Raw genomic sequence first — 11,266 nt, forward strand, 5'->3', positions numbered from 1 at the left:
AAAACACAACATGTTAGCTTCCAGTTTCAAAATGGAAAGCTAAGCTCACATTGCAATTTCCTCTCCCAGAGAAATCACAGAAATAATTAAATAAAGGGGAGGGAGAGGAGAGGGGGAGGGAGCGAAAAAGGAGGGAAGGAACAAAGGGAGGGGTTGGGGAAGGATGAAGGGAGATGTGCATATACAGCCGCATTCAAAAATTAAGAGGAGAAAATCTCATCAGCCCAGAAACTGGGAGCACCTGAAAGGCTGAAGGCAGATAGCATACGACCAAAGAGGGAAGCTGAGGCTCAGGGGACAGGTGGGAAGTCTTACACTGGAGAACATTAAGAGTACTCAGTGCTCACTGATGGGGGCACAACAAGGAGGCCCAAGGGCAACTGAGTGGAGATTAGCTGGAGACCTCAGTGGAAGCAGCTAGGCTTGCAGATCTCATATGAGCTCTCACTCCTACCCTGACCCCAGAGAGCAACTGGACAGAGGAGGAGAAAGGCGTTAATCCAACAGAGAATCTAAACTGCAAAATGAGGCAAATTAAGAATTATCCAGGGGCGCTTGGGTTGCTCAGGTGGTTGAGCACCCGACTCTTGATTTTCGCTCAGGCCATCATCCCAGGGTCATGGGATCAAGCCCCAAGTCGGACTCCATGCTGAGTATGGAGACTGCTTGTGATTCTCTCTCCCTCTCCCTCTGCCCCTCCCCTGCTCAGGTGTGTGCACACACATATCGGCCCACTCTCAAAGTCAATAAATAAACTTAAAAAAAAAAAACTATCCAAAGTTTAAAAAGCATCCATACCATGAAATAAAATCTCATCAGATGAAAGGACTTAGAATGCCCCCCCCCCTCAAAACAAGACTTAATAAAGCAATCAAAACAAAATCTTAAAGTAAGTATAATTAATTGAGAGAGGTTTTCTTCTTAAAGTATTTACATTCTTAACACATGAAAAAGAAATCAACCAATTAGAGATCTTGGATGTGAGAAACTGTTGAAATAAAAAAAAAAAGTAATAATGTAAAAGAGCAGGAGAGACCCAGTAGAAGTAATTTGTGAGGTAGGAAAAAAGACCAAAGAATTCTCCCATAATACAACACAGAGAAATAAAGGGTTAGGAAATACAAAAGAAAGATAAAAGTAACAGAAGAGAGATCCAGAAGTCTCATCATCAGTCTAATAAGAGAACAAAAAGGACAGAGTAAAGAAAATGTAGGGAAGGTGATATCTGAAGAAATCATGAAGTTGAGACTTGCCCAGATCTAAAGAAAGACCTTAAGTTCATCAAGTAGTTCTGTGCAACAGGTACATAAGACACAAAAGATTACACTCTACAAGGCTAAAGAAGCAGTCAGGAGCTATATCATGAACGATCTTGCATTTTAGGTAAGACTTTACAAGAGAAAATTATTGAAGTGAGATACAAATACTGGATGAAAATAATGGAATCAATAGGAACCCATGATTAAAAGAAATACATGGTTCTATCCAATGAAAGGGTCTTGAAGCAATGACACTTAAAGTTATGAGCACCCCTAAAGTCCAGATCTTGGTTTCTAAATATCATTGCTCACCAAATGGAACCCGGGCTCCCTGAAGAAATGACTGATTTCCAGGGCTGGAGAAGGCAGAATAAGGTGAGCCTGGAACATCTTATGTCAGAAAATAAGGAAGGACTCAAACATTAATCAGAACTAGCTTGAAAAGTCTTCCTTCATGCAAATTTGGGGTAATACAAACAACAGAAAGAATAAGAAGAAAAGATTATAAAATATGTAATTTAAAAAACAAAGCCATGAATCATAATGATTCTAAAAAATGTGGGAGCAGGGAGAAGGGAAAGCTCTATTTAGAGAAGAATACCAACTAATAAGTGTAGGAGGAATGACAGAAAATCACTATTTTGCAATCACAATGATCACAACTGAAGGAATTATGCAAAATAATGGGCTCAGATTCTTTAAAAATGTCAATGTTATGAAAGATAAAAAAAAAAAGGATGGGGAATTGTTCTGGATTTAAAAAGACTAGACAGACATAACAATTAAATGCAATGAGTAGTCCTTAATGACATTCTGGATTAAAAAAAAAAAAACAGCTTTGGAACAACTGGGAAAATGTGAATATGGATTGTATTTAAAATAATAATACAATAGATAATAGTATGTCACATTTCTTGAATGATGGTTGCATTATGGTTGATAGAAGAATGGCACTGTCTTACATAACACATGCTGAATTAATTAGGATTGAAGAAATCCCATAATTTTATAATTTACTCCCAAATGAAAGAGAAAGAGAGAGGATGTGTGTGCATGTGTGTATTTGTAATCTCTGGGATTCACTGTTGTATTCTGGTCAATTTTCTTAGGTTTGAAATTTTGCAAATAAAAGGAAAAAAAGAAGAGAGTTTCTAAGGAACATTAAAGCAATGACTATCATGATCTGACTTGTATTCTAGGATGATTATTCTGAGAGGATTTATTTCAGGAAGAAGCAAGGCAAGAACAGAAGGACCAGAGGCCAATTTACCATAAAGCCGATGAACCCTTATCTTGTGGGTCCCTTCCAAAGCCCTGGGAGAAACCTAAGCAATAGATGGTTAACATCATCATTTGCTTTTGCAAAATTTGCAAAATAAGATATTCTAACTATGCTTGGTTAAGACCACTGTCTCTTTTCCATTCCAACTCCCTTCACCTTCCATCAGGCAGCTCTGAAGTATGACAGACATTTTGGGGATCCTGCTAATGGGACTTGAAATTTAGGTTTAGTGGGATATTATCTGTGGTTTGTAGTCACTTCCTTGTACAGTTAAATGTTTGAGAACTGTCTTGGTACACGAATAGCCTTCCGGAATGCTTCTGTCACCCAATGTGCAGACTTTTTTGGTGTCTTGAAGACAAAGATGCCAAGCTGAAAGAGGAACACAACACAAACTATAATGCCCAGCACCAACAAGATGTGAAGAGCAAAGAAATATGCTGGAAGAAAAACTAATTCTCATATTCTTCTCTACATAGAAAATAACAAAAGCAGTTACCTTAGGAAAAAGTGATCAAAGACTGCACAGCCAAAAAACATAAGGAAAATTAAAGAAATGTCAAGCTGTTAAATAGTAGAAATGTTTTTTAAATGTCTGTGGTATTTGACAGCTTTTTAGATTTGCAACTCATCATGCTTCCTTTTCTCATTCTAAATATTCATGAGTGTGCGTGTGTGTATCTGTAATGTTGTAGTTTTTTTTCCCAACAAGGACCTCTAAAATTGTTTAAGTTTCAGGTCCTACAAAATCAGGAACTACCCCTTGAGACCAAATAGAAGGCCACTATGACAGATAATTACATGATTAAGATCTGAAATCCAATGAAGAAAAAGAGAATGCATGGAGTTTGAGGTTTATTTGAAATGTAAAACCAAAAGGGCTTCTTAGTCAACTGGATATGGGAAATGGGAGGAAAGCTGGGTTGGATGATTCTAGTTTGGGTGAATGAATGGGTTTGACATCATTCACCAAGGCAGGGAATTCAGCAGAAAGAGGAAGATTCTGTGGAGATACTGGCCAGGAGAGAAACTAGAGCCAGAGAAACAGACTGGGTATTCATCAGTGTCTATACAGGGAAAGGTAAAGCACCAGATTAACAAATTCAAGGTCAGAGTAAACAGCAAGAAGTGAAGCCAAAGGATGAAACCCTGGGAAACAACTAGTGCTGTGTTGGTTCAATATGTGTACGGGGGTGGGGGGTGGTGTTGACCACTAAGAAGACAGAGAATTAAAACAACCAAGAAACAAAGAATAGCTTTTTTAATTGAAGGGAGAGATGTGTTTGAATAACTTCAAAGGATGAATTGTTATTAAAATATAAATCAAATTAAAGGGTAAATGTAAATGGATGTCAAATTTGTCAATAAGCATTTAACTGGTAACCATGGGTGAGAACAAACGCAGTATAATTGCGAAAGTCAAAGTCAGACTGTAGTGGACTGAAGAATAAATGGGAAGTCAGGAAGTGGACTCAGGAAGTGTGGATGACTCTTTCAAGAATCGAGGCCTGCAATAAAAAGAAACTTAGGGAAGTAGAGGGGATGTGCGGTCAAGGAAGGGTCAAGCCTACTTTATTTGTGTCTTCTAATGCTAAACATACACCTACCCTACCACTATGACCCCAAATCCTACTCCTAGGAAACTTAAGCATCATTAAAAGGAGAGTGAATAAATAAATCACAGCACATTCACACAACTGAAAATATACACCAAAATAACAAAATATAGTTAAGTGCAACATGGATACATGCCCAGAATATTAAGCTAACTGAAATTAGACACAAGGTACTACATATGGAATAATTCCTTTTGTATGAAGTTCTAGAATAAGTAGAATGAATCTATACTGTTAGAAGTCAGAATAGCAGTTATCTCCAGGGAGGGGTGCTATTAACTAGGAGGAGGCATAAAAGAGCCCTCCAAAGTGAGGCAAATGTTCTCAATCTTGACCTGTGAGGCGGCTGCATACATATATGTACATGTAGGAAGGCATTAAATTGCACTCTGGGATTAGGGAACTTTACATCCCTTACTTTGCTATACCTTAATGAAAAGGAAAAATAATCAATGAATAAAATTTTAAAGCCAGCCTCACTGAGGAAATACCACTAAGATGGAACTAACAAAATACCACCAAATCAAAGTGAATTCCAAGTTGGCCCTAGGAGATCTGACAATGATATGCATAGCAGCGAATGCTGGCACTGGCTGAACCAAAAGAATCCAGCAGCCTTGGAGTCAACGCTTCCTCTCCCTCAGGCGGTGTTGCCAGTGTATTCAGTTTGCTCCTTACTAGCTACCTAAAAACCCTGCACCTAAGCCCGATTCCTTCTGCGGACAATCTATCCTTCCCACTGGATAGACCTTCAGAATGTCAGGAAGAATCTTCCAGGGCTCAGCGCCAGCCTCATACCTTTCCCGAATCAAAAGAACACAAGTACCGACTTCCTTCACTACTGTAGAACAATTTAGAAGACAAATCTGTACCCATCAGAATCACAGCAGTAGTCCGTGACACTTTACTTTGATGTCTCACTATCATACCATGTGATGAAGAGATTAACAGCTGGCATTTGAATGCAGTGATTTTATTCCCAAAAAAAGCCCCATATTAATCATGAATAAACTTAGCACTATTTAAAATTAACATGGTACCTGCATTCTCATCATAAAAAAAATTAAATACTTACCATTTTGTCTGGTGCCAACAGCAGCAATGATTACTGGAACTGAATTTAATGCCCTTTTAATCACTGGAATATAATTATCCTTTACTTCGTGGAATGAAAACTTGTCATTTACGTTGTATTTGATCACAATGATGTCAGCACTCCCAATTAGATTTCTAGAGGTATACCAATCACTGTCAAAAATGTCCTAAACCAAAATGCAAAGAGCACTTTTTAGTCTACTTGTCTTCAAATGAATCATGAAATAAAATGTAACACATTAAATTTTTTGCTATAATTTTTGTAATTCATAAAAAGAATTTATTTTTAAATAAGTAACTATCTAAAATTAAAAATGTTTAAAGCCTACCAACTCTTCAATTTTTATGTATTCATTTAGCCTATTCAGCAGTGTAGTTGTTGTACTCTGAGACAGATCTAGGGAATCACTGTCTGTGTGATGAAATACGCAATTTCTTTCAATATGTGCACTTAAAAATAAGCACTTTGTTTTAAAATTATGCCATACTTTTATCACCTAATAAATTTGAAAATGTTAACACTATGGCAGTAGATGCCAGCGCATCAGTATGAGTAAAGAAGCTTCAGAGGATTTTCTGTGACCCAATTAGACACTGCAGGAGTGTTCAAGTGTTTTAAATGGCAATGCATTGTGAATTCTGTGGAGTTCCATGTATTTTATACATATTTTCAAAATTTATACATACCTTTCAACTTAATCCATCCTTTGGACGGTACAGTATACATATATAACGTATGTGTGTATATAGGGACGTATGACTTATAAAAAGATACTATGTATTATAAAGTGTCAACATGGTAAAGAATAGATTTTCAATTCCTGTTTTTAGCTTATAGAAATTAAAAATTCAGGATAAACCTTTCAATCTTGAAATTTTTACTTTTGGACTACAGTTAATAATTACCACTATATAGAATCAGGGCCAAAAGTAATTTATTATGAACTCTACTCCTTAAAAGCTTTGATACTTCAAAAGTATTTTTCAAAGGTTTTATGTGAATAGTAGCATAAGAAAAATATGTTTATATATCTTAATACCACAGCTAAGTATGCATTAGTAGCTTTTTTCCTCATATTCTAGTTAACTATTAATCATTATTTGTCCTTTCCTGTGGCCTTTAGTATGTATTTCCAGGATATAATATGGCTAGATTAAGAAAATAGTTAGATGTGGCTAACAGATCCAAAAACTGTTGGGCTATGAAAGTTTGCACTTTAAAATATGAGCCCCAAATAGGGTAATAATGCTGAAATCAATCAGTCAAGATCCATGTGACAGAGCTTTCATCCTATGATGGAAAATTCTGGAGAAGTGTTACACAGCAATGCCCTTTAGAAGAGAGAGCTGCTTCTCACCAGGACCTCCACCATCCCCAGCAAGGCCTCCCCCAATTCCCTGCACCCACCCCAACCCACCTACTTCCTATGAGTACACTCAGAGTAATGAGAACTGCAAAATGTTTGGACATGGATTTTTTGAAATGTTTGGACATGAATTTATTGAAAGTGGGAGCACTGAAAAAGGAAGATTAAAAAAACCAACAAAGAGGGGCGCCTGGGTGGCTCAGTCGGTTGAGCGCCGACTTCGGCTCAGGTCACGATCTCGCGGTCCGTGAGTTCGAGCCCCGCATTGGGCCCCTGTGCTGACAGCTCAGAGCCCGGAGCCTGTTTCAATTCTGTGTCTCCCTCTCTCTGACCCTCCCCCATTCATGCTCTGTCTCTCTCTGTCTCAAAAATAAATAAACGTTAAAAAAAAAAAATTAAAAAAAAAAAAAAAAAAAAAAAAAACCAACAAAGAAAAGTAGACAAACTATGGGGACATAAACAGCAAAGGCAAAGTCTTAAGCTTGGAGGAGGGTGGAAGAGGCGGGGAGAAGGGAATTGGGACACAGATCAAGAAAATGTGAAGGCTTCCCAGCAGAGTTCCACACTCATGCTCTTTTCCAAATCCCAAACCACAAACCCATTCAGTTCCAAATGTATCTGCTATAGTATCCAAGTTCAAAGTAAACAAGCATAACAGGGTATATAAGTACAACAAAGAAAGAGAACAAAGTCAGATGAATGGGATTAAAAAAACAAACAAACAACTAGAAATAGGTGGACCAAATGAAACAGCTATTTAACTCTGACAGAACAAATCAAAAGTAACTGCTCTTTGCATTCCAAATAGTTTAAAATTCCAGAGTTACTGGAGAGGTGTACTAGGAAAAAAAGGAAACATTGAGAGGGAAATGTCAGGAGAAAATGGGTTTTGGCATTATTACCACGGATGTATTGAGGATATAAACACTGTAAATAATTGTATTTTTAAAACATCAGTTTCAAATCCTGCACAAGAAAAGTGTGCATGTGTTACCTCATTGCTTTTTGTGGAATATTTCTGGTAAACAGGAAAAGATCTAGAAATAAAATAACGTAACCGCACACACACAAAAAAGAGGATGGGTTTGAGAGAGACATCCTAAATAATGAACTACATAAAATGAATATGAAATGCATTAATTTAAAAGTGCCAAATATATATACCACAAGGATCCAGAGTAAGGCCATGGATCTACAGAAAAAACAAGAGAAGTACAAACTGTCTCATTCCAATTCCAAGGAAATAACACCACATTCCTAGTCAAACTGTGTCAAAGAGAAAATGCTCCCCTGGTTTCTAGAAATATGAAGGAAATCAAATTCTCCCACCCCTTGTAAATCACTTCCAGGATTTCCTCTAGGAGGTTATGCAATGCAAAGCTTGGAGCCACATTGGGAGAATGGAAATCATTTTTTTTAAATAATCTAAATTTTTGCATCAAAACAACAACTGTATTCTACTTGACTATGGGGCTGCAAAGTACTGTTTTGTACTTTGCACTTAGTATTAAGTACTAATACCACTGCCTCAGTGTGGTGGCAAATTCACTACATTTGTGTGAATCTTGAATGATGTATAGGAAAACTTCTGCTTAGTGTGACACATGGCTATATTGAAGTTATAATAAACACATTATAGGAGCTACCACCTACTGAGTGCCTACTACACGTCAGCTTCTACACTAAGAACTTTACACGTGCTCCCTCATTTACTCTGCAGCACAACTCTAGGAGGCAGGGATTATTTTCATTGTATACATAGGAAAAATGAGGCTAAGAGAGGATCGCTGACTTAACCAAGGAAAATCTCTAAGTAGCAATGTGGGGATCTGAAAGCAGGTCCTTCTGCTGTCAAAACCTGTGCTCTATCTGCTCTGCTATATTGAATATTATGTTTCAGTACATGTCAATATCAGCTGATAAATACAATCCACCTGAATATCTCTGATGGACTTTTACTTACCACCAAAAAAAGAAAAGCACCTTGGAAGAGAAACTCTATAAATATATTCCCTCATGTTTGAAGATCATTATAACCCCCAAAGTGTACCTGGTTACCAACTCAATGCCTTAAACAGGACCAGAGTCTAAACAAACAAAAGGTTAAGATTAGCACAATAAAACGCAACAATCAGTATATGGCAAAAATCTAGACTACAGACGCTTATTCTAATCCATTCACTTACTACAACACATGATCACAAGTACTGTTTTTTGCTAAATTATCAACATAAACAGGAAAGAGCTAACAGCTCAAAGAAAAAACAGGAAATGTAAAACCTAACATCCAAATTCAGCTTATTTTATTTTCCCTACATTTATTTACTCTACTCACTCAACATCTGTTCCACTGACTGTAGTAAAACTAGTAAGTTTTTAGACTGTACTATCTTTCACAATGAAATGGCCAAAGTGAAGGAAAAAAAAAGTGTTTCATTTGCTTGCATAGACTCCAGCAAGTTCCTGATCAATGCTTCTTATGACTAGCATCATCACTGTCATAAATGGGAATTCAATACCACCCAGTAATGGAAAAAAACTGTTTTGCATTTATTTTAGCCCATTAATGTAAATATCCTTTAACTGAAAATTTGTTTGGGCTATAGTGATCCTTTCTTGCCATAATTTGCATAAGACATTTTTTTATGTACATTCCATACATTCCTTTAGAAAGGTGTATCAGTTCCCCATAGCACCTGATCTAGCTTTTTAAAATTGCTATTTAAACATACAGCCTCACATAATGAGAATTTGTATCTTCTTTTTCAGACACTCAGCTTTCTTCTGTTTTAAAATACAATCTTGAGCTTTAGTTATAATATTATAACTCCAATACCAGTAAAGAATAAGAAACTTCCAAATAAGATTAAATGAAAACATTAAAATTATTACTATTATTGCATACCTCAGTATTACATTATTGTGTACTAAAAATATTTATGTGTCACAGAGTAGATACCTTTCTCCTTTATCAAGTACTCAAGAATCAGACTGAATTTTATCGACTTTATTACAATTTCTTCTAATTATTGCAAATTTTAAAGCTTTTTGAAAATTCCAAGCAGTATTATTATTTTCGATTTATGAGTCACTGAAAATAAATGGCTAATATATCAAGAGTATCTGCATTATTAAAATTAAAAACATGAATTAAAATTTTCAAAAGTGGATAGTGTTGCAAATGAGTGGTTTAAAATTAATTCTCAGTCCCTGTCTCTTCCTCTCCTTTCCAGGGGTCCTATTTCTGAACTGCCCCAATGAAATTTATTTTTGCTTGTGTTGAGCTTTCAGAGGACTTTATTTTTAGAACACTAATATTACACTATCACCAACAGGGTAGGCATGAAAAAACATTGCTCTCTGCGGGTGACACTTGGTGACCCCGTCCCTTGGGGTTGTCACATTCAACTGCCAGCTACCAAGGGACACCCTACAGTCGTGAATTGTAGGAGTAAGCGCTCCAAGTTCCCACTGGGGCTTTTTGCCTTCTAAGAGTGTTCTCTGACCAGGCTGCCCCCCGCCCAGTGAAACAAAGGAAAACGAAGCTTTTCCCAAAAATGTTTTAAAACTCTACCCAGGTGACCCGGACGGTCCACATCCGTGAAAAGGGAAAAAGGGGGAGGAGGAAAACAGATGAAAGAAAAGCTCCGTCAGCCTCGGCACTGAGCAGCGGCCGCCCCTTACCCAGACGGGGCAGTCGTGGACCACCAGCTTGACATTCCCAAACGCGCTGGCCTGATACTCGGTGAACACGGGACGTGCGACCGTACTGGTGGCGTTCAGCAACAAGCTGCTTTCGTCCCCCGAGACCAGCGGGCTTCTCCCCAGGTAAGTGCGGATGAGCCCCGACGGCCGATTGTCCTGGTGAAACGCGTCCCCCTCGTTCCCGAGCGCCACGATGTGAATGGACCTACACGACAGGGAGGGGGTGAGGGGGGAGAAGAGGCGCGTGGTCAGCGCGAGGATCTCTTTAATCAGAACAGGAAGTGCGGGGGGCAGCGCGCTGCGAGGATGAGCGAAAGCCCCTCGCGCTGGGGCGCACGACACGCGTTGGGGTAGAGACAATGGCAGGACCGCGACGCGTACGTACATGATCTCAAATCCAAGGGCAGGGCGGCGACTCGGAGAAAAGCGGCTCCTCGCGGCCTCTCGGGGCCAGGCGGCGGCGTATTCACCCGCAATCAGCTCATCCCCGGCCGCGTCTCCTTCGCGCGCCTCCACCGCGGTGCGGCCGACGCAGAGCGGGCCCGTGCGAGCAAGCGAGCGAGCGACCAGGGGGCCGGAGACGTGCGAGTCGGGCCGTGTGCGCGCCGCCAGCCAGTCAGGAAGTGCCCGGGAACATCCCGAGCGGCCCGCCGCTCCCCGCCTCCCCGGCCGCCGCCGCCGCCGCCGCCGCCAAGAGTGGCCCGGCGCCCGGGCGCTGCAGCCCCCTCTCTGCCGCGCTCCCCGGGCCGGGCAGCTGTCGCCTTCTGCTGCCGCGGCTCCTCCTTCTGGCCGAGAGTGAGTTAGGAGAAAAGCCGGGGCCTCCGCCCCCTCGGCGGGCCGGGCGGGCGGGTGCAGCACGTGCTGGCCTTGGGGGTCGAGCGGACGCGGGGGGCGCGCTCCCCGCCGGGGCCCCGGGCCCAGTCAGCGGCTGCCGGATACAAA

General features: G+C 40.0%; 1 protein-coding gene across 3 annotated transcripts in view; it reads right to left on the reverse strand.

Moving 5' to 3' along the window:
* The window catches only part of RHOBTB3 (Rho related BTB domain containing 3), a 53,192-nt gene extending 42,376 nt beyond the window's left edge, over positions 1 to 10,816 (reverse strand). For all 3 annotated transcript variants that reach the window (XM_019428831.2, XM_053907190.1, XM_053907191.1), the window contains exons 1-3: positions 10,710 to 10,816; positions 10,304 to 10,529; positions 5,233 to 5,419 (exon numbers count right to left, since the gene is read on the reverse strand). In XM_019428831.2, coding sequence (XP_019284376.1) covers positions 5,233 to 5,419; positions 10,304 to 10,529; positions 10,710 to 10,711 — 415 coding nt within the window. In that variant the 5' untranslated portion in view covers positions 10,712 to 10,816. The remainder of the gene's footprint in view (positions 1 to 5,232; positions 5,420 to 10,303; positions 10,530 to 10,709) is intronic.
* Positions 10,817 to 11,266: the final 450 nt, after the last annotated feature.

This window comes from Panthera pardus, unplaced genomic scaffold (genome assembly GCF_024362965.1).
Source record: "Panthera pardus isolate Hobbes unplaced genomic scaffold, ASM2436296v1 HiC_scaffold_2, whole genome shotgun sequence".
NCBI lineage: Eukaryota > Metazoa > Chordata > Mammalia > Carnivora > Felidae > Panthera > Panthera pardus.